The sequence below is a fragment of the Paroedura picta genome, chromosome 1 (assembly GCF_049243985.1).
Source record: "Paroedura picta isolate Pp20150507F chromosome 1, Ppicta_v3.0, whole genome shotgun sequence".
Classification (NCBI taxonomy): domain Eukaryota; kingdom Metazoa; phylum Chordata; class Lepidosauria; order Squamata; family Gekkonidae; genus Paroedura; species Paroedura picta.
In genome coordinates this window covers 19,551,887-19,575,469 of record NC_135369.1, presented here as the reverse complement: position 1 = coordinate 19,575,469, position 23,583 = coordinate 19,551,887, and the positions used below count along the sequence as shown (strand labels likewise).

Genomic DNA, 23,583 nt, shown 5'->3' with positions numbered 1-23,583 from the left:
ACCGTTGTCTGGGTAAAAGAGAGGCAGAGATATGCAAGGGCATTGAGGCGCCATCCCAGAATCCTTTGCACCTTCTCAGGAGGCTCTGGGGCTCAAACTCTGGTGGTGCACAAACCTGGACAATTAGGAGATGGTCTGGCCACTGCTCATCCAAGACCGAGGCACTGGTGCTTGAGTTACTGGACCCCAAGAAAACTTCCTTACTGATATCTAGGGCTTGATGGTCATAGGCTTGCCAAACTCCAAGGGGGTGGCAGAGGTCTCCTGGAATTACAATTGATCGCCAAACCACAGAGATCAACTCCTCTGGAGGAAATGGCAGATTTGGCAGGTATACTCTATGGCAGGGGTGGCCAAATGGTGGCTCTCCAGATGTTCATGGACTACAATTCCCATGAGCCCCTGCCAGCATCATACTCCATGGTGCTATATGCAGGTCTTTCCCTTCCCTAAACTTCTAACTACTCCCCCCCCCAAAGCCCCAAGACTTTCTCAATCCTAAAATGGCAATCCTAGCTGGAAGACAGAAGTGAAGAGAAGAAGAGCTGTGTTTTTTATACCCTGCTTTTCACTATCCAAAGGAGTCCCAAAGTGACTTACAAACTTTCCCCTTCCTCTCCCCACAGCCTGTGAGGTAGGTGAGGTAGAGAGAGCTCTAGGAGAACTACTGTGTGAAAACAGCTCTAAGAGGACTGTGACTAGCCCAAGGTCACCCAGCTGACTGCCCATGGAGGAGGAGTTGGGAATCAAACCCGGTTCTCCAGATTAGAGTCTGCTGTTCTTATCCGCGAGACCATGCTGGCTCTCAGAGATGGGAAAGACCTTGCACACGCAACAGCCCTTTCTGAGCCAGGCTGGCCTACCTAACAGGGTTGTTCTCGGGATTACTGAGGGCCTGTTAGGTGAGATGCTGAGAGACTGGTGATTAGATTCTCCCCTCCGCCCCGTTAGGATAAAAGCAACTGATGGGGGGGGGGGGGGACTCAGAAGAAGCAACACGGGAAACAGTTTAAAAAAAAAACTCTTTCCCCTTCCCACGAGATTTGCCTGATGCAAATAGCTTCCCCCTCCTCCCAGAACAGCCCCCCCCACGCAAATCGGCCTTAAGTGGGAGGGAGGAACATTTGCATCAAGCAAATGATGGAGGGGGGGATGTAACCTCCAGCGCTGCAGGCCTGATTGGAATCAGATACTCTGCCGGATCTTCCAACCTCCTGTCTAGTTCCACTCCGAGATAATGCTTTGAAATGCTAAGCATTTAACGTGGTTCTCTTTCCCAGCTGCAAACAGAAAAAAGCAGGCCTACTGGCTCCGATGGAAAAGAATCAACAGCTCCCCAACCCGTGACTAACACAATTATGAAAAGCGAGCATATGCATGCAAATTAGTTGCATTTGCATAATTCACCCAGGCTGAAGACGGCTCTCTCGTTGCTCTTGTTACGGCGCTGTACGAGTGGCACTTATCACAGTGCCGGCGGAGGCAAGTCTGTTGCTGTGGTGCTGGGCCCGGGGTGGGCCAGCCTGAGCGTTGTGCCAGGTTTGGTCTCTAGCTTCACCACCTAAAAGCGCCAGAGAGCCAGCGTGGTGTTGTGGTTAAGAGTGGCAGCTTCTAATCTGGCGAGCTGGGCTTGATTCCCTATTCTTCCTCCTCACACAGCCAGCTGGGGGACCTTGGACTAGTCACAGTCCTGTTAGCGCCGTTCTTACAGAGCAGCTCCCACAGACACCTCACAGGGTGTCTGTTGTGGGGAGAGGAAGGGAAGGCGATTGTAAGCCGCTTTGAGATTCCCTCGGGCAGTGAAAAGCGGGGTATAAAAAAAACAACCCAACACCCTCTGGCCGATGTTGTACCATCAGATGAACCCCCACCCTGTCTTGTGTTCAAAACTTTTAAGGGGTTGATTGGTTTTATTGGGGGTTTTGCTGTTTATACGTACGCCGTCATGAGTCTTCAGAAAGTGGTGGGATAGAAATCTAAATAAATAAATAAATCCTTATATATGGTTCCTCTATATATTTGTGAAACAGCCTGGGGGGTGGAACGTGTCCGGCAGTCCAAGTTGGAATAGGGCCAATCAGGGTGCAGACAGCAATGCTGGCTGCACCCTGATTGGCCCAGCCCCTACAGCTCCCGCCCTCCCTCCCTGGACGCTAGCCACATTCCTCTCAGATGCGCCAGAGACAGACACACAGAGCCCTTCCAGACCGAACATGAGTCCTCATTCCCTCCTATCGCTCCTGCTGTGAGAGATGCAGATAGAGACACACAGAGAGCTGCCCCAAGCAGCTGACAGAGACACAGAGAAAGCCACCCCTGCTGTGAGGGAGGGAGAGAGAGACAGACAAAGAGAGAGAGTTGCCCCAAACTGCCCACCAGCCCTCCTAAGAATCAGCCATAATTACCTGCTATGCCTCCTGCTGTGAGATGGGAAAGGGAGAGAGACACAGAGATTAACCTGCACACGTGGATTTTTGTAAACCGCTGCAAGACATTTGAGAGCGGTTGGTATATAAATATAAATAAAATAAAATATATATATATATATATATATATATATATATATATATATATATATATATATATATATATATATATATATATATATATATAGAGAGAGAGAGAGAGAGAGAGAGAGAGAGAGAGAGAGAGAGAGAGAGAGAGAGAGAGAGAGAGACACACACACACACACACACACATACATATATATTGATATCACAATAAGATATTTGAATAGCAAGAAACCCCAGGGTTTCACGAAACCCCTGCTGAGAAGGCCGGCCCTGGGCTCATGGGCTATTCCCCCTGGTGGCCCCAAATAAGCAGCAGGCCCCTTGCCTGAGTTGCCCAAGGGACTTCAACAGGAGCAGTGATCCCGAAGCAGCTGGGCCAGCCTCGCTGGGGAAACAGGAGTTGCCCGATGGCTGAAACCCGCCAACGATTCCCTCTCTGCATTCTGAGCAGCAGTATTTGGGAGGCCATTCATCAGAAGCGCAATTTGGCTCCTGCTGTTCCGCCGGGACCGCGGTTCGCTGGCAGAGTGTGCAATGCATATCCTGCGCTGCTGAGCTGGGAATGGCTCTCCCGGGTCCCAGGAAGATAAAGGTCCCTCCCAGCACCTGCTAACAGAGACAGGCCTGGGACTGGAGCCAGGGCCTTCCGCAGGCAACGACGGTGTTCCGCCCGTGATCTGTGGCCCCTCTTCCCGTGAAATGGCCCTGAGTGAGCCGCGAGAGAACAGGCCTTTCCCCGCTCCATTAGACAAGCTTCTCTGCCCACGCCAAGAGGCTCTGTACCACCGGCCTGCTCTTGACTCTATGCCCAGGGCACTCTCTGGAATTAATCTCCAGTGTTGCCCGTCGAAAGACAGGCACGTCTCCTGCCTCGAGAGCTGATTCGTGCTCCGGAGGGCTCTGAAAGTGTTTTCCTCTGCTAAAGGGAGGGAGGCTGGCCGTTGCCTCTGTCGGCCTCCATCCCCAGCCAGCCCTGGCGTCTGCCCCCAGCTCCATCGGCCCCTTCCAGCACCAGGGGCCACACGCAGGCCCGAGGGTCTGTAATCTCCTTACAACCATAGCGCTGTGATGAATTTTCACTGCAGACGGCTTTGAAAGCCAAACGTGGGAAGATACGAGAATACATAACTAAACGGCTCAAGGAATCAGTCTTCTGGGGAAGCCAGTGCAGCCTCGCCCAATTAAAATCAGAAACGTGGGTCCTCCGTTCTGTTTTCAGGCTAGGACAAAGTGCAGGTGGCCAGACTTTCCCGTCGTGAAAAAACAGGATACTGGGCAGCATGAGAAGGTGCAGAAAAGAGCTACCAAAAACCATCAGGGGTTTTAGACTGGGGGTTCCGATGAGGATTGGTTCTAGGGATGCCAGCCTCCAGGTGGAACCTGGGGATCCCCCGGTTTTACAGCTCCTCTCCAGAAGACGTGAGATCAGTTTCCCTGCATTACACTGAAGTCCCTTCCTGCCCCAAATCCCACCCACTCCACCCCCAAAGTGATTTTCCAACTCAGAGTTGGCAACAGGAACTGGTTAAAATGCTTAGGGCTGTTTAGCTGAGGAGAAGAAGTGAGTCAGGGGAGACATCACAGAGGTCTGGAGCAGCACTTTTCAACCTTTTGACGATGGATGAACCCCTGAAATATTTCTCGGGCTACAAGGAATCCCAGAGGTGGTGAGAGGAGAGGGTGCAGGTGCCTTTGGTGCCTGAACATCTGGGTTCCCCCTTCCCTCCATGCTGCCTTCATAGATGGCCATCCTGTTTTAAGGAGGGCTATGGTTTGCCATCTGAATCATAGAATCATAGGGGCTCATGGGAATTGTAGTCCATGGACATCTGGAGGGCCACAGTTTGACTACCCCTGGCTTAGAGGGTGTATCTGCTTGACACACAGGAAGTCATGGGGTCAGTCCAGGGCATTTGCTGTGAAGGGACTCCAGACAGACAGGTTCTTGGGCTGAGATCTTTCTGCTGCCAGTAAGGAGGCACTTTTGACTCAGAGAACTCACGCCAATGGGGGCTTGCTGAGGTATTTGTGGGTGCCCATTTTCGTCTTCTCCAAAGCAAAGAACCGACCTCACTGGAGCAGCTGGAGCTTCAGAGGAACACGGATGGATAGTTGGCTGGGAACTTCCCCTCGCACTCTTTGCTCCCACTCTGTGGCAGCCATTTTGTGACTGATTCCATGTTCTATGGCGGCCATTTTCTGAGGGTTCCGGTGATCCTTTCACAAAATTCCAAACGGTCCATATTACCTTTCTGTATTAGACTAAAGGTCTGCAAAGCTGAGGTCTCAGAGTGTGATTAAAATGAACTTGCTGCCAGAGGATGTAGTGATGGTCACAGAAATAAACAGTTTTCAAAGGGGATTAGATAGATTTGTGGAGGATAGGTCTATCAGTAGCTACCAGCCATGGTGACCTTATAAAGAAGAGTTGGTATTTATACTCTGCTTTTCACTACCCGAAGGAGTCTTAAAGCAGCTAACAAATGCCTTTCCTTCCTCTCCCCACAACAGATACCCTGCGATGTACGTGGGTCTGAGCTTTGACAGAACTGTTCTGGGAAAACAGCTCTAACAGAACTGTGACTACCCCAAGGTCACCCAGCTGGCTGCAAGCGGAGGAGTGGGAAATCAAACCTGGCTCTCCAGATTAAAAGCCGTTGCTCTTAACCACTACGCCAAGCTGACTCTTGAATTAATGTCCTCCAAAATATACTGACCGCAGGTCTGTCTTGCAAACTGCAGGCCGGGCTCTGTTGGCTCTGTTTTTTTTCCGACTTCCTTCTACTTTTCAGAGCACTCTCTTGGCGTGCTTGGGGACGGGCGGAAGACGGTGGCGCCGTGAGCTTTCCAAACTCGATTCACTGTCTTCCACCCTAACTAGATTGCTCCCTGCTTCCCCCCCTCCCCGAAATAGTGCCGGAAACAAAATTCTAATAATTCCTGTGACTCAGCCTGCCGAGCACATGACTGTCCTCATTTAAATGGGAAAGTACAAATTGGGGTGGGGGTGGCGAGGGGAGGGCTTCAAACAGACAGCTATTACAGTGAAGAGCAAATTTCCATGATTTGGGGGGGGGGTGGAGACAAAAGGGCATGCAGCTGACAATGTCTCCCCCCCCTCCAGTTCTGTTTTGCTGTGGTCCTTACAGGCTGGGCAGGTAAGGCTCAGTGGGGTCAAAGCATCCATGTGCCATGAGCCCCAAAATACAACTCTCAGGTGGATTTGGGATAGCAATGTGCAAGAGTACAGACCAAAGGTCCATGTTTGCACCATAGCCAAACTATAGCACTACAGTTCTCTAGTGGTCCCCAACCTGCGGGCTGCGGCCTGGTGCCGGGCCGCAAAGGCCATGGCGCCGGTCCGGGGCTCCCTCTCCCCGCCCCCCCTGCAGTAAAAAACTTCTCAGGCCGCAAGCTTGCGGCCCGGGAAGCTTCTTACTGAGGGAGGGCGGGGAGAGGGAATCAGGGCTGGGCCGCGCCCGTGCGGGCCGCGCCCACGGCCCGCGGGTGCAGCCTGATGCGCGGGTGCGGCCCGATGCGTGGGCGCGGACTGTGGGCGCGGCCCAATGCGTGGGCATGGCCCACGCGGGCGCGGTCCACGCAGGCGCGGCCCGATGCCCTGCCGGTCCCCAGCCTCATAAAGGTTGGGGACCACTGCTCTATGGACTATATTTACCATGACCCCTGGCCAGCAAGGGCTCATGGTAATTGTAGTCCATGGGCATCTGGAGAGCCACAGTTTGGCCCCTCTATGCTATACTCTTCAATGACATGAGTGTGACTTAATAGAATTCCGAATTCCATAATAATTATTATAAACCCCACTCTCTCATAGGCTTGTTGTTAGGAGAAAATGGAGGAAGGGAGGAGAATGTTATAAGCTGCTTTGGGTGCCCGTTGGGGAGCATTTATAGCAGAGGTGGGCAAACTGTGGCCCTCCAGATGTAAATGGACTACAAGTCCCATGAGCCCCTGCCAGCAAATGCTGGCAGGGGCTCATGGGACTTGTAGTCCATGGACATCTGGAGGGCCACAGTTTGCCCACCCCTGATTTATAGTAACATTGAGGATGAGCATGCATTTGTATATCACTGTTCCTCAGAAGGCCTGTGAGTGACCACAGGGGTAGAGTTATTCTAGTCAATTGTAATAGTCATGTGAGGCAGGTGAGACAGGAGTCACACTAATTTCTCTCAAGTTAAAGCCCCAACCCAGTGATTCACCAAAAATGGCACCTACGGGTGCATGCCAACATCTTTGCTACTTTTCCAAAGCAAAAGTCCAGCTGTCTTTCTCCTTGCTGGGGCAGGTGGAGCTTCAAAATAACCCAGGAGGCACCACCTTTGATGCTGCAGGGACAGCCCATCTGGAAAAAGCAGCTCCCACCACAGGTGGATTGGAAGATTCCAGCACTCCCTCATTGCCCTGACACCATTTTGTGACTGATCCTACCTCCCATGGCAACCATTTTGTGGTACCACCCCTTAACCTTTTGCAAAATTCCAAAACCTCAAAAAATTCCAACAACTCAACAGGGTTGGGGACCCCCTTTGAAGAAGAAGAGTTGGTTCTTATATGCCGCTTTTCTCTACCCGAAGGAGTCTCAAAGCGGCTGTCAATCTCCTTCCCTTTCTTCTCCCCACAACAGACACCCTGTGAGGTGGGTGAGGCTGAGAGAGCCCTGATATTCCTGCTCGGTCAGAATACCTTTCTCTGTGCTGTGGCGAGCCCAGGGTCACCCAGCTGGCTGCATGTGGGGGAATCAAACCTGGCTCACCAGATTAGAAGCCTGTGCTCCTAATCACTACACCAAACTGGCTCTCTGAGTCTAATCTGTAAACCACATGAAACCTGAGCCAGCTTGTTATAGTGGTTAGGATCGCCGACTTCTATCTGGCGAGCTGGGATTGATTCCCCGCTCCTCCATATACAGCCAGCTGGGTGACCTTGGGCTCGTCACAACCCTGATAGTGCTGTTCCAGTGCCCATTCTGCACATGTTGGAGAGCGCACTTTTAATGCCCTTTAGAAGTTGATTTTCCTGTTCCGCACAGGAAAATCCAGCTGCAAAAGAACATTGAAAAACGCATTATCCAATGTTCGTGTGATGGTCAGGGCAACGTATGAATTAACGTCCTCCAAATCATCCTATTGTTAACAGCCTTGCTCTGGTCTTGAAAACTGAGGGTCACTGATTGCTTTATTGCACGCTTTTTCTACCTTTTGACTGCGGAGGAGCCCCTGAAGTATTTTTCAGGTTTTGAGGAGTCCCGGAATTGGGGCGGAAGTGATGTCAGCTGGCTATGCATCCCTGCTACACCCAAGGAGGGTTGGGGAGGGGGGAGGGGGAGAGAGAGAGAGAAAGGAAGGAAGCAGTTTTAGACAGGATCTGCCCCCTTTCACAGGCAAGGTAACCACATGAGAATGCCACCCCCAGGTCAATGGAAGCGGCCAGTCCCCTGCTTTCATGGCAATGCCGGGTGGGAATAGCTTGTGGCTGAGTCTGTTAAGACAGGATATAGAGGAAAGGCTGGGGAGCTCTCACAGGGCCCCCTGGTTGGAAATCCCTGCTTTATTTAGTCAATCCATCTCATGTTGGGTCTTCCTTTCCCCCCATCTTCCTAGAAGGTTCTTTGGTGTAGTGGTTAGGAGTGCGGACTTCTAATCTGGCGAGCCAGGTTTGATTCCCTGCTCCCCCACATGCAGCCAGCTGGGTGACCTTGGGCTCACCACAGCACTGAGAAAGCTGTTCTGACTGAGCAGTAATATCAGGGCTCTCTCAGCCTCACATCCTTCACAGGGTGTCTGTTGTGGGGAGAAGAAATGGAAGGCGACTGTAAGCCGCTTTGAGACTCCTTTGGGTAGAGAAAAGTGGCATATAAGAGCCAACTCTTTTTCTTTTCAATACTTCGACTTACTGCAAAAGGCTGAAGTCACACCCACTCTTCCCTCCAGATGCCCAGACTTACCCAAAGGAATGGAAGGGACCACGGGATCGATGGATGAAGGCCGGGCGTTCACTGGGATAGGTGTGGTGGGGCCGTTGACCATGACGTGGCCTGGAGGAGGGGAAAGGTCGGTTACCATCAGGCCCATGGCCCATATCCCTCAATTACTCCCTCCCAGCCTTCCATCTTCTAGCCACACACCCAGGTAGTGGAGGAGCTTCTGGGCTCGGTTCTGGCCAGGGCGCAAATTGAAAAGGTCGGGGTTCTCATCGATGAACTGGGTGTCCACGGTCCCCCGGAGGAACTGGTCGTTGCCAAGCACATTCTGCAGGAAGGGGATGTTGGTCTGCAAGGAAGAAGAAGGCCACAGTGAGGCCAGGAGGTTGCCTTCCACATCAGAGTTTTTGGAGGGACACACACAGGGTGCTGCTTGGCGAGAACTGCCCCAAAGTACATCCAATTGAGCACCTGTCTCCAACCCCCATCAGCTGGACCCCCTTAGAAGAGCAGAATACAAAAAAAGTTGGAGGAGACCTGCAGAATCAGACCCAAGGTCTATCTCCAGCAATGTCCAGCCTGATATTTCTGGCAAAATATAAAAATTCGACCTATTGGCTATCAAAAGAGTAATGTATTTTGTTTATAATTGTTCCAATTTATTATATATATATATATATATATCTTTAATAGTTAATATTCAAATAGATATTATTGTCTACATATCTTTGATATTATAGGCATGGAAACATAAATCAAACCAAAATGAGTTCTGGATAAACACCATTTTTTCAATAGCCTGTTTTCACTGAATATTATTTCATTGAATATCCATTGAAGATTAATTATTGAAGTTATACATTTTTTTCAATAAGTTGGAGCAATTATAAACAAAAATACATTACTTTTTTTGATAGCCAACCGGTCAAGTTTTTCTATTTTGGATACTTCCATTCGACCAGCCCTCTTTTACACAGATATTTCTGGCAAGCATACGAAGCAGGGCATGAAGGTGACAACTCCTCTTTAGGTATCCCAGCACACAGCCTCTGAATCTGGAGGTTCTACTTATCAGAGAATAGATGCAGGTAGAATTTTCTTCCTCCCTATCTTGAAAGCCATTTCAATCTTCTAGTAACACCCAAGAAACCAGCGATATTTCCAGGCCATAAGCTTTTGACAATCAAAGCTCCCTTCATACCTGATGAAAGGAGTTCGGACTCTCAAAAGCTTCTACACTGGAAATCTTCTTGGTCTCTAAGGTGCTACTGGACTTGAATCTTCTTATACGGCAAGCTAACATGGTGACCCACCTCAAAATGTCAGAATAAGTCCTTTCTCTGCCAGGGTTAGTCAAACTGCGGCCTTCCAGATGTCCATGGACTACAATTCCCATGAGCCCCTGCCAGCGTTTGCTGGCAGGGGCTCATGGGAACTGTAGTCCATGGACATCTGGAGGGCCGCAGTTTGACTACCCCTCCAAACCCACCAGTCGGATGATACTGAATTCCCCCAAGGGGGTGAGAAAACAACTCTCTCTATCCACTTCTTCCAAGCCCTGCATGGGTTCATAAACTCTTGCCCGGTTGCCTCTGCCCCAAGCCATCTTTTCTCTAAACAAAAAAGGCCCCAAACTCTTCCTAGTCTGATAAGGAAGTTATTCTAACCCCGCTCCCCCCAGGCATTCTGATTGTCCTCTCTACCCCTGCATTCATGCAGATTACTACACCCACCTCGCACAATCAACAAAGCTGCTGGGTCTCCATGGTCCACTGAGCTCAATGCCTTCTGCTCTGGCTGGCAATCAGTCTCCAGGGAATCAAGCCGAGAAAAATATTTGCCAGGCCCGCCTCTTGGGACCCCCTGATGCCTGGGATTGAACTCTGCGCCTTCAACACAAAGTGTGTTTGCCACTAACCCACAGGAATCTCAAACCAGCTTTTATACTGTGGAACATCTTAAACACACACACAGTACAGCACTTTTATGGGTATACTAAAAGTATAGTGAAAATGCTGGCTTCCGGTCAAATTCCGGAGCAGGCTTAAGGTTTTAGTTATCACCTTTAAGGCCACAAATGGTCTGGGCCCAGTATACCAGAGGGAACGCATCTCTGCCTATGACCCCCAGAGAGCACTACGCTCCACAGATTCCAACAAGCTGGCGATCCCTGGTCCCAAAGAAGCTCACTTGGCCTCAACCAGGGCCAGAGCCTTCTCTGTCCTGGCCCCCAACCGGCGGAACGAGCTCCCAGAGGAGATCAGGGCCCTGACAGAACTTGAACAGTTCTGCAGGGCCTGCAACAGGGAGCTCCTCCGCCAGGCATTTGGTTGAGGTCGACCTGAACGACCACTTCCCATTGCCCCCCCCGCCCCTCCCTCCTATAGCAATCACTGCAAATCCACCCAACCCCCTGGGCCTTCAGTACACGCTGATTAATGTTCTCTAGTATTTGACCGTTCTACAGTGTTGTTTATTGTTATCACTACATTGTTGTTATCCTTATCACCACATTATTACAGAGTTGCGGGTTTCGTTTCCGTTTCATGTAAACCACCCTGAGCCTTCGAGGAGGGAAGTATATAAATATATAATAAATAAATCATAAACAAAATAAATAAATGATGACTAGTAAAAACTAATTATTGCCAGGTACCATTATATAAACAAGTATATACAAAATAAAACTTGAGAAATTCCACCAATTAGGATATATGTAAGATAAAAGTAATGAATAATCAAGGTTTCGGTCAATGCAACTTAAACATCTAAGGGGCCTTTTCCTCCTGGGAAGCCTACACGCTGGTGTAAGTCGATGTGCACAAACGTGTCTCACAAAAAGGAGATTTGACTCACGAAAGCTTACACCAGCTACCGCAAGTGGGGGCTTGTGAAACCCTGAGGTTTCTTGAGAGTCCTGGAAGGGTGTGGGAGTGGATTAATTTTTTTAAATGTATTTTTAATTAAAAAATTTAAATCTGATTTAGCCCCCCATCCAAAATAGTCAATGATGGGCCTGGAGGGAAGAAGAGGGGAGGGGTCTGGTCATAAAAATCCTTGCTGGCTGAGGCTCCTTGCATGGGGCAGAGAGGTAAGTTCTCCCATTTTAACTTACCTGGGTAGGGGAGGAGGGCAATGGAACATGATGTCACATCCGGTAGGAGTGGCAGGGTGATGTCACTTCTGGTGACATGTGATTTCTGCGGCATGGTGGGAAGGTGTGGCCAGCTGATATCAGTGCCAGGGTTTCTCAAAGCCTGAAGAATGTTTCAGGGGTTTCCCAATGGGAAAAAAGTGGGAAAAGGCTAGTTTACACCCTAAAAAAACGTATTGATCTCTAAGGGGTGACTGGACTCGAACTGAGTGTGCAAATGTAGCGGGGGAATGGGGCAAGCTGCTCATCTCCTGCTCATCCCCTGCTCATCTATAAGTCAGGTGACGTTGGCCTGGGATTGATGGACACCACCAAGGCCCATTCCTGGTACCAAGGGGCTTCGAGCAGAGGATGCTAGCGGACCCCCGTCTGTCCGCCCCATCACACCTTCCCGCCCCTTCCACCTGGGTGCCCCACCTTTTCCCATTCTTAAGCCCTCCCCCTGCCCATGCTCAGTTGGCTTTCCCGGATGGCACATGCGCCTGGGAGTGCTGCTGCCATGGCTACCAGCAGCATCACCTCTGTGCTCCACACGCCTTTCCCCAAGGGCTGTGGGCAGCAGTAGATGTGGATGGTGAAGCATGTGAAGCCAACCAAGGGGAAAGGGCATGCAGGCAGGAGGCAGGGGAGGAGTGTGGCTGGGAGGCAGCAGCAGCGGGCCCTTCTAGGAGCCATGGTCCTTGCCCCACCACAGGGCATGCTGGCCCCGGCCACTGCATTCCCTGACAAGCCAAAGTCCCATGCAAAATAAGTCACGGAAGCCTCAGATGGGCCCTTCCTCCCACGGCAAGGACTGCTAGGCTCCATTTCCCTGTGATCAGGCAGCCTCAGATGTGTTCAGAGGAAGCCCCGGGGGCATCTGCGGCAAGATCCACCCCTCCTTGCTTCCAGCAACCGGAGTCCGACAAGGCAGCTCTCCTCTGTTTCTTTTGCCGGAGATGGATGGATGTTACTGCCCTAAGGAGAAGAACCAAGAACATCCCCGGCAACCACCTGCATCTGAGGGCTTCCGCCTGTGAACCTGAGGGCTGGCTGTGTCAAGCTCAGCCGCAGCCTCTGTTCTTCTTCCTCCCCAGACGCAGGCCGTTCTGCCGACAGCCAGACAGCGGGAGATATCTGTTCTTTTTGGCTAAAGGGTGGGAACTGACCAGGAGCGGAGAAATGGAGGAAAGCTAAGTTTGTGCTATGCTGAAGGAGGAGGAGGAGGAGAAGGAGGAAAAGGAGAGCTTCTTTTTTGTACCCCAAAGCAGCTTACAATTGGCTTCCCTTCCTATCCCCACAACAGGCATCCTGTGAGGTAGGTGGGACTGAAAGAGCTCTGAGAGAACTGTGACTAGACCAAGGTCACCCAGCTGGCTGCGTGTGGAGGAGTAGGTATTCAAACATAGTTCGCTGGGTTAGTCTGCTCTTAACCACTATCAGGCAGGTCTACCAGTGAACAAATGGTACAGAGTCAGACCCTTGCTGGAAGCCCTCCAGGCTGGCTCAGTGGCTTCCTGGAAGCATCTGGCCACCTACGTTGGAAAGAAGGGGGTGGATTTGATGGACCTTTGGTGGACTTTGCTCTGCTCTGGTTCAGCCTCACTTGGAGTACAGTGTTCAGTTTTGGACACCCCAGTTGAAGAGGAATGTAGACAAACCGGAGTGTGTCCAGACGAGGGCAACAAAGATGGTGAGGGGTTTGGAGACTAAGACGAATGAAGAAAGTTCCTGACAGTCAGAGCAGGCTTCCTCGGGAGGTGGTGGGTTCTACATCTTTGGAGATTTTTAAACAGAGGCTGGATAGCCATCTGACAAAGAGGCTGATTCTGTGAAGGCAAAGGGGTGGCAGATTACAGTAGATGAGCAATAGGGCTGTGAGTGTCCTGCATAGTGCAGGGGGTTGGACTAGATGACCCAGGAGGTCCCTTCCAACTCTATGATTCTATGATTATTCTAGGATTCTATGAGGAGAAGAAGAAGAGTTTGGTTTTTGTATCCCGAGGGAGTCCCAAAGCAGTTTACAACCGCCTTGCCTTTCCTCTCCCCACGAGAGGCACCCTGTCAGGTAGGTGAGGCTAAGAGAGCTCTGAGAGGACTGTGACTGGCCCCAGGTCACCTAGCTGCCTACATGTGGAGGAACAGGGAATCAACAGATTAGAGGCTGCTTCTCTTAACTGCCACATCAAGCCGGCTCTACAACAACGACAGAACTGCAGCCCGAGCACCTCAGCTGAGCAGTCTGTCTGCGTGGGGAAGTCATGCTTTGCTGTTCGCTCAGGGATGGCTACGCCGTCCCCTGCCCCTCAGAATAACCAGGAGAGATTCATCAGCAGTGAACGAGGGGCGCCAAAGACAGGCCCACAGGGAAATACCAGCTGCCGGAGCGCAGCGAAGGGACGGCAAGAAAGGAAACGGGAAGGCTGGCGGAACAGCCCCTTGGGATGCCTGGCTTCCCCCAGGAAGGCGTGGAGCAGGCCCTGAAGGCCCCCATAGGCCCAAACGCCAGCAGTGCGCTTATGCCACAGCTGTGGCCCATGCCCCTATGGGTCACAGACAGCATTTCTGCCCCTCAGGGAGCCCAGAAGGTGCCCTTCACTTCACCTTGGGAAACTTTTGCTCTGGAGTTTCCTCCGATAGGCACCCAACTCTCTTGGCTGCAGGAATGTGGGGTCCCTCAGAGAAGACACAGCCAAGAGGGCCCTCCTTTTACCTATCGGAGGCGTTGCGTCTCAACTGAGGGCCCAAAGGTGTGTGAGGCCAGCAATCGGCTGTATTTTTCTTTTTCACGCTATTCAGTAACAACAGCAGTCACACTCAGACATTATACGGGAAACCTGAATAAACCCTCCTCGTAATAATAAAAACCAGCGGTATATTGTAAGAGGAATACTAGGATCAGTGAGTCTTTATGGAGTAGCATCAAATAGGATTCGGGTGGCTGGTGAAATGTTTCAGGTACTTAAGATCTGATTGCTTAATAAGCGGGATGGCGCTGTATTTTAAGGGCCATTAGTGGATTTTCTGGGTAGATTTTTCCATGCATTTTTCAAAGTGCCCTGACGGGGCTATCCCCGCCGCATCAGCCCTCAGAAGCAAAGCAGAGTTGGGGCGGGAGACCCCCATGGAATACCAGGGCCATGGCACAGAGGCAGGCAATGGCAAACCATCCCTGAGTATCTCTTGCCTTGAAAACCAGAGCTCCTTCTACCCGTATAAAACACAGGCGGCTACTACCTTGTGAAATTAATTCTATCCGAAGGATTATCAATAATTTTGAGCTGAGAGGAAATGTTACCCAAGATCAAGAGATTCCCAAATCTTGACATACTGTTTTAAAAAATCAAAGGTTCTCTTGTTTTCTTCCAGAATGCTGCTGCTAGAAGCTTAGCTCCCACCAAGAGCAATGGAAAGGGCTCCCTTTTGATTTGGGGGCACTGTTTTGCTATCAAACACCTCCAGGAACAAAACGGCAGCCATGGTGGATTGGCTCTTCTCTCCCAATGTGTTTCTCTCATAGCGAGATGCAGCCACGGGCAGCCAAGGTGCAGGGTCTGCAATGGGAGCCACAGTACAGGGGAGAGGGGCTCAACCCTGTCCCTTCATGCCGCTCCCCCCACCAAGAAAAATGCACCCCCTGCTGCCCTCGGTGATAGACTTTTTCTCTACTGAGGCTAAAGGCGACCTTGCAGCTGACTGCAGCCGCAGAGGGCCAGGGCCGGAAGGGGACTTGGTGACTGGTCGCAGGAAGGTCTGGTGCGGACATGGGTGAGCCAGGGGCCACATGTCTGGTCTGGCTGGCCTGGCCTGCTCCAGGGTGCCGATCCAGGGCCTCTGCTTAAAGGGCCGCCCACACGCTTGGCCGCTTCTTCCCGGCGGTGTCGCCTCCTCACTCTTCACTGTCCGCAGCCCTTCACTGAAACAACTCTTCTTCTTCTTCTTCTTCTTCTTTCTTCTTTCTTCTTTCTTCTTCTTCTTCTTCTTCTTCTTCTTCTTCTTCAGTAATCTTAGGGCTCTCTCAGCCTCACCTCCCTCACAGGGTGTCTATTGTGGGGAGAGGAAAGGGAAGGCGACTGTAAGCTGCTTTGAGACTCCTTCAGGTAGAGAAAAGTGGCATATAAGAATCAACTCTTCTTCTTCTTCTTCTTCTTCTTCTTCTTCTTCTTCATGTTGTGAAACTTGACGTAACCTTTGGCACTGCCTCTGGTCACTTTCGGTGGTCCATGTAAGGAGCAAATGACAGGACTTTTGGGATTGGGGCGGGGGGGAGCAGGACCGTTTTGGCAAGCTTAGCAAGCACCTTAAAGACCGACAACATTCGTAGCAGGGGATGAGCCTTTGTGAGTCACTCATGAAAGCTCATCCCCTGCCACAAATTCGGCTAGTTTTGAAGGTTCTCCTGGACTCTTTTCTATTGCCAGAGATTCATAGTGTTAAAAACGGAGCAAACTGAACGGAATCAAAAGTATAATTTGGGGTTAAAAAATCAGAGATCTGTCGTATTAAAGATGGAGCAAACTAAACGGAATCAAAGATATTTCTGCTTGGATGGCAAGGAATTGAGTGTTTGTGTATGTGTGTGTGTGGTGTGTGTGTGTATGTGCGGGTGTGTAGGCAAAATGACTACCCTTCAGTAAACTTTAGCTGTTTATGCTAATTCAGAGAGGTAAACACACACATGCATACATTTAAATGTGTATAATTAGGGATGCCAGGATAATCTGACAGTTTTGTTTCTCCACGGCGGCTGCTATAGCTTGGCTGGTGCATACAATTATCCCAAACCCACCTTCTATCTGTTCAATTCTCTGTAATTTAATTTTTGCCAGGGAAAATTGGCATCAGCGGCTGAGTGAACAAATTGTGTTTGTGTGAGTGTGTGTGTGAGATTGTGCACGCACAGCTTGAGGACAAATAGATGTATCCAAATGTACAACATGGTCAAAAGGAAAGGACAGCGTTTAGAGACCAGGAATAGTCAAATTCGGCCCTCCAGATGTCCATGGACTACAAATCCCATGGGATTTGTAGTCCCATTTGTAGCTCATGGGAATTGTAGTCCATGGACATTTGGAGGGTTGCAGTTTGACTACCCCTGGTTTAGACCTTTGGATGGCGTTTTGCAGGGCATCTGATTTATGCCTGCAGACCTAAGGGTATCGGAAAGGCCCTGTGCAATTTTGCTGGATGCCCAAGAAGACCATGTATTTATATTTAAAACCTTGTTCAAATGCAGGCTTCACGTTTTCTCTGAGAATGCCTGCTGCAACATGATCAGGTTTCTCCAGAAGAGGGCAGGCATATCTTCCCTATTTGACCGGATTCTTGAAAGCAATAGGAAGGGAGTTACCAATTCCAGCATGTCTGTAAGGTTGGTGAGTTCTGGCTCCTTGGGAAAGCATTCCCAGTGCTTCTCATCTTGCCATATGCATGCCTCCATCTGTACAAGGGCTTAGAAACAAGCAGATCCTTCCTTCCTCCCTCCCGCTCTTTTCCTTCCTCCCTTCCTCTTTTCCTTCCTTCCTTCCTCCCTTCCTCTTTTCCTTCCTTCCTTCCTTCCTTCCTTCCTTCCTTCCTTCCTTCCTTCCTTCCTTCCTTCCTTCCTTCCTCTTTTCCTTCCTTCCTTCCTTCCTTCCTTCCTTCCTTCCTCCCTCCCTCCCTCCCTCCCTCCCTCCTTCCTTCCTTCCTTCCTTCCTTCCTTCCTTCCTTCCTATCAATAGACTTTTCGTTACAGGCCAGAGGCCTACAGAAGAATTTCCACTCAATTCATCAGATGGCTTTTAACAGATCTGTCAACTGCTAATTAAGACTACGACCTTTAATCGGGTTTGATTAGTCAGTTTAAAATGCTGCTGATTGACTTTAGGCACAAAAAGGACCTTAATCTGAAAGGACGTTTTTAAAAAAAATTCCAAATAATTTTTTAATGCGATTGATACTTTAAAAAAGAAAATTGCAGAGGACAAGCGCAGCCTAGGAGGGAGAGTTCCCTCTAAACCAGGGGTAGTCAAACTGCTGGCAGGGGCTCATGGGAATTGTAGTCCATGGACATCTGGAGGGCCACAGTTTGACTACTGCTCTAAATGAACACATGTGCTTGGATGCTTGTGCTAAGAAGACGCCTGTGCATTTCTCTGAAAATAAAGTAGGCTTATATCTTTCCAACTACGCCTTTTGTAATTTTTATTATTGGCATTGGGATAGCACTTTCAGTGTTTCAAAACAGTTCACACACGTGATCTTGTAATCCTTACAACACCGTTTGGTAAGCCAATAATCCTCATATCCTGAAACAGCTTGCCCAAGGCTATCTGGGGAGTTTGTTGGCAGCGGCAAAAATTTGAACTTGTGACTTTCTGGATCACAGCTTAGCCTCTTGACCACCATGCAACTGGGGCACCGAGTTTAACAAATTATGCTTTTAGAAAATTACGCGGTTAATCAACAGCTGTAGTTGGGTGCCGGCCCTATAAAGAACTGTTCATTGACAACAATTAAGATGGAACGGATATTAATAGTTGCAAAAGGCAAAGTGAAAGCCCACGCTAATTCTTAAACACCCACCCTTAAGGGGAAAAAATCTTTAGCACTGATTTGCAAGAAATATCTTTCAGAAGCGCAAGCAATTCAATGGGGCAACCCCCCCCACACACACACACACCGAACAATGCCATGCCATAAAACAGAAAACAGATTTGCAACAAAAAAACCCCCTGAAAATTCATGTGCTGCAAAGCAGCAGAAAGCGCACTACTTAAAAAAAAAAAGATACATTCATATGATTTGCTCTTTCTTTGGTGGGGCAACAACCGGACATGATCCGGAGGCATACGGCAGAAGTAGAAGACAGACAACACGCAGCTGTCTGGACTGCTTCCTTATATAAAAATGCTGGGGCAAAAAACTGCCTCAAACAAATGCAAATGTGCTCTCTGCCCTTCCCTACTAAAATTGTGCTTAACTGAGGGTATCACCTACCAGGCAACCCCTTCCAGCCCTACCTTTCTCCTCCGCCTGTGGCACGGGGAGCATCCGGAACACCGAACCCCCTCCCCCTCCCTGCCCGACATACACAGAGTCCTAGATTTCAGTTAATCTGCCCCAACCATTAGACAGCGCGCCAGAATGGGAGCACAGCCCAGGGATCTCAGGAGCCGGCCAGATCGATGGGAGAAGTTGAAGCCAGGAGGACCTGGGAGATGGATGATCCCCAGATCCTCTGCCTCTGGGTAGCCAGGAGTCTGGCCATCCGGCTCTCCCCCAGTCCCACCCACCCGGATGATTCCAGGGGGAGGGGGCTGAGTGCACACATGCAAAGGAGGAGGGGGGCCTGCTGTATTATCACACACACAATAAGCTCCTTATAACTCAAATCCCACCTCCTTGTCCCCAATGCTCAACAAATCCCTCTCCATATTGAGCCTCTCCGTCCTGCCTCTTTGTCCGTGTTAATAATAATAGCAAAAAACTGCTCAGCGGCTGCTGAGATAAGGACGAGCAACCTCACATGCCTACCGCGTGATTCTAACCCAGTGCCTAAAGCTGGGGGAGAGCAGGAAAAGACAGACTGGGCCGTGATTAGAGCCTGCTCACTCATTGCTGCCTAAAGCAATAAGTGAAGGGAGGCGAGGTGCCTCCCAGCTACCACCAGCATCTGGTGCATTGATTCCACTCCCTCTTGGCTAACAAGAGGAATTGAGCTGGAAGACGTGGCTTGGGGGAAGAAGCTCTGTTTTGTATGCAAAAGGCCCCAGGTTCAACCCTTGGTAACGCCAGTTAAAAGGATAAGGTTGCAGGCAATGTGGAAGAGCTCTGGGATTTTGGATCAGTGGAAAAGCCTCTGCTTTGCGTGCAGAAGGTCCCAGGTTCAATCCCTGGCATCTCCATCTGGTAGCAGGAAACCAGAATGAGCCTCTGATTTGAGTGTATTTAGCCATTCTGTTATTGCCACTAGCACACCTCTGAAGCACTCCAATTCTCACACCTTTGCTATGTGCCATTGTTCTTTGCAATGGTCTCTCTTCCGTCACTGTAAAAGTCAAAAGGCTATTCAAGGTATTTTTTTTTAAATTTACAATCTGTTATCAACAGCTCAAAATATGCTCAGCTCTTGCAGCTGTGTGAAATGGCATGCCGTATGCCGCATGGCGCTGTCCATGCGCAGGCATGGACATGGATATGTGCTAATGACACCACGCATTCAGTAAGGACTGGACGTTTTGGAGACCCCAGGGATGCAGCTAAACATGGAGAACACCCACGAAAGCAATTCACACAGCATTTAAATGGCATCCCTGCCATTTAAAGGTCTTGGCAGAACAGGGGCCAGAAAATCGAGACGGTTCCTGGACTCCCTTGAGTCTTTCTACAAGTATACACAAAAGGGGGTACACAGGAGGGAAGGAAACAACCAAATGAGGGACCAAAGACAGTCTCACTGCGTACAAAAACAAAATATGACCATTTGCACAGAATGTCTTTTTCATTTAAAGCAGAGAGTAGCCGTACATATTTATTTAGAATTCAACAAAGGTTGCAATTTAGTATGTTAATAAATAACACATAGTCACACAAGCCAATTTAAGCGAGACGGGTAATGAGACGGCCACGGGGAGCCGGCTAACATCCCATTTCGCTCTCCCAGATGGGAGAGGTTCACACTGATGGAAAAACATCAATGTAAACATTGCTTTACTATACAAACATGAAACAAAGAGGGGGTGGAAGAAGATTGTAGCCGGCTCCCTGTTTCACCCCCTCTCTTAGCTGGTCAAGACGCTCTTCTGATAAAGGGAACCAGCAATGGGCACAGCGGGGCGTTCCTTGATTTGTCATCTGTTTGAGTCTACCCACCTTCCTTACTTCCAGCTCATGTTTTCCATTTCTTTAGTGCCTTTTAAAATTCCCATTTCTCCCCCAAGGAACTCCGAACAGGGTGCCAGACTCTGAAGAGGCAGCACAGGAATATTCTAAACAAAGAAATACACGGCCCTTGTTTTATCCTCTCAACAACCCTGTGAGGTGGGCTAGGCCGACAGTGTGTGACCCAGGCAAGTTTTAGGGCAGTGTTAGGATTTGAGCCTCTTGTGGCGCAGAGTGGTAAGGCAGCCATCTGAAAGCTTTGCCTATAAGGCTGGGAGTTCAATCCCCGCAGCCGGCTCAAGGTCAACTCAGCCTTCCATCCTTCCGAGGTCGGTAAAATGAGTACCCAGCTTGCTGGGGGGTAAACGGTAATGACTGGGGAAGGCACTGGCAAACCACCCCATATTGAGTCTGCCATGAAAACGCTGGAGGGCGTCACCCCAAGGGTCAGACATGACTCGGTGCTTGCACAGGGGATACCTACCTACCTTAGGATTTGAACCCAGGTCCCCCAGACCCTTAGGGGCCAGGGCTCAATCACTATGCCATGCTGGCTCTCTGCCATTCCCAAAAGATCCAATTGCTGTGCACTCCCCAATCTGGACTGAATGATGACCTGGCCTTACTTGGCTCACAAGCAGATATTGTCAGGCTTGGAGGAGGGGCAGTTTCCAACCAGCCCCTATAGGCATCGGGTGATTCTAACGGTTCCCCAGAGGTAAAATTATCCCTTGTGAGAAGGTGAGGTTGTGTGTTCCTTTTAACGCCATTATCTTATCATACCTATTTCTGAGCCCTTTCCACCGCAATAACTATTATGCTTCTATAATGTACTACTTTGGCGCTTCATTCCCTTCTAATAGAAAATCTAAAATGATAATCAGCCCTATAACACTTATACTGTGTCAGAGTATAAAAAAGGACTGCACGCGCTTATGAGAGCCAATGCTGTGTAGCGGAGACGGGAAGACTCGGATTCGAATCCCCGCTCTGCCATGGAAGCTTGTCAGCTGGGACGGTCACATAAACTCAGGATAATCCACTTCATAGGGTTATTGTGAGGACAGAATGGAGAAGGGAGAAAAGTTGAATTGCACATCAGGGAGAAAAGGAAGCCAATAAATGAATATATGCATAAATATCATCATCATGATCCTTAGAACAGTCCTGTAAGGCAGGGGTAGTCAACCTGTGGTCCTCCAGATGTCCATAAACTACAATTCCCATGAGCCCCTGCCAGAGAATGCTGGCAGGGGCTCATGGGAATTGTAGTCCATGGACATCTGGAGGACCACAGGTTGACTACCCCTGCTGTAAGGTAGGCCAGTACTGTTATTCTGCCTCCCCCCCCCCAATATTGCAGATGACAGAACAGCCACTTGGGAAATTCATGGCAGAAGCAAGATTTGAACACAGGGCTTTGCAATTTGCAGCTCAGTCCCTTATCCATCCTATTGCAGTAGCCCTTGATATGTTTCATAATTAAAATTGCCAACCTCCAGGTGAGAAACTGAAGCAAAAAAGGAAATCTGTCAGCTGGTTAATAAATGCATTTCACAGACCAAAGCTTTTTGTTCTGTATTAATTATTTAAAAAATGAATTTCCTTAACTGCGATCATAAGTGTGCTGTATGTACAGACTTACCATTTTTATATTATTTCAGATAGATAATTATGCCTTATTCAATCATTTAAAGCTATCACCATACTGAGGTAGGTTAGATATACATTACATCATTTTGATTTACTTATGTGTATACACTGTAAAATTGTACATTTATTATTATTTACAGGAAGTAATCACTGAGGAAGGATACCTGTTGAAAATGGGAACTTTACCCGGGACCTTGTTTTGATAACTTCACATTACCTTTAAGATTTGCAAACATTTTGGATTAATAAACTGCACAAAGAATTTTTTGGACTGTCAAATACATTTGTTAACCAGCCGACAGATTTCCTTTTTTGTTTGGGTTTGACACTGAAGAATTGACAGTTTTCTTTGCTTAACCTCCAGGTGAGGCCTGGAGACCAACTGGCGTCACAACTGATCTCCCAGATTACTTTGTTTTTCCAGGAGAAAATGGATGCTGTGAAAAGTGAACTCTATAACATTATACCCCACCAAAGTCTCTTCCCTCCCCTTTTCCCAAATCTCCCAATCCAGAGCTAGCAACCCTATCCACAATGTATTTTGCAATCACCACATTTCTGCATACAGCAGAAGAGTGTGTGTGTGTGAAATCCTTAAACTCTACCCAGTGAGATAACTGGATCCATAATTCCCATTGAAGCAAACATTGTCTTAAGTTATTTCAGAGTGGTTTGGTGTGACAACGTATTGAATTAGTAGTGAACGCACAGAAACAAACATTTATATTATTTCTTTCGGGCGGCGGGGGGGGGGACTGGATGCCACTTTCACTTTATGCAGGTTGGAAAGGACGTGGTCAACAGCCCTGATGTCTCAATTAGCTTACATCTTGAGGAAGTCTGCAGGGTCACAAATGTGCCATTTAGAAATGCACAATTAAATACTAAAACAATTTTCCGAGTATTTTGTGACAGATATGAAGATTGCATTCGCCTCTGTGCCACTGTGCTCCTTATTTATTTTGTTTTTAAATACTGGAAGATATAAATATTTATCACCCCAGGCTCTTAACTCTCTACTTTCGCCTACCTCTTTCCCTCACCCACTTCTGCCCCCAATATTATCCCGCTAGGCTCAATTTCCCCTGGGGTTCCTCCCTTGGATCCCCCAAGCAGGACTTTCCCTTCTCCAGCCTGGACCCACCTCACCCTCTACAGCCCCACTCTGGCATCTCTGCCTCCTAGCAACCGTCGCCCAGGACGACGGGATGAGGACCAACTGGGTACCAGCTGCTCTTTGCTCCCTTCTCCTTCCATCAGTGCAGTTTCTGATGAGTTATCCTGGGGGGGGGGGGGGGAGAAAAACCACACAGAAAAACGACAAAGGACCGAAAGGCCAAGGGGACGAGATGCCCGGCGACGTATCGGAAATCCGCCCACGTCCAATGCAATGTACAGGGGACCCCCTGAAAGAGCAGCGGAATGCGATGGGAAAGTAGCCCACAGTTGATTTAATAAGGCTCCGGGAAGGGGGGGGG

General features: G+C 49.3%; 1 protein-coding gene across 11 annotated transcripts in view; it reads right to left on the bottom strand.

Annotated features, from left to right (window-relative positions):
- PC (pyruvate carboxylase) overlaps positions 1-23,583 on the bottom strand; it is a 444,838-nt gene that overhangs the window by 36,807 nt on the left and 384,448 nt on the right. For all 11 annotated transcript variants that reach the window (XM_077324995.1, XM_077325044.1, XM_077325023.1 and 8 more), the window contains 2 exons: positions 8,662-8,806; positions 8,482-8,571 (listed from right to left, as the gene is read on the bottom strand). In XM_077324995.1, coding sequence (XP_077181110.1) covers positions 8,482-8,571; positions 8,662-8,806 — 235 coding nt within the window. The remainder of the gene's footprint in view (positions 1-8,481; positions 8,572-8,661; positions 8,807-23,583) is intronic.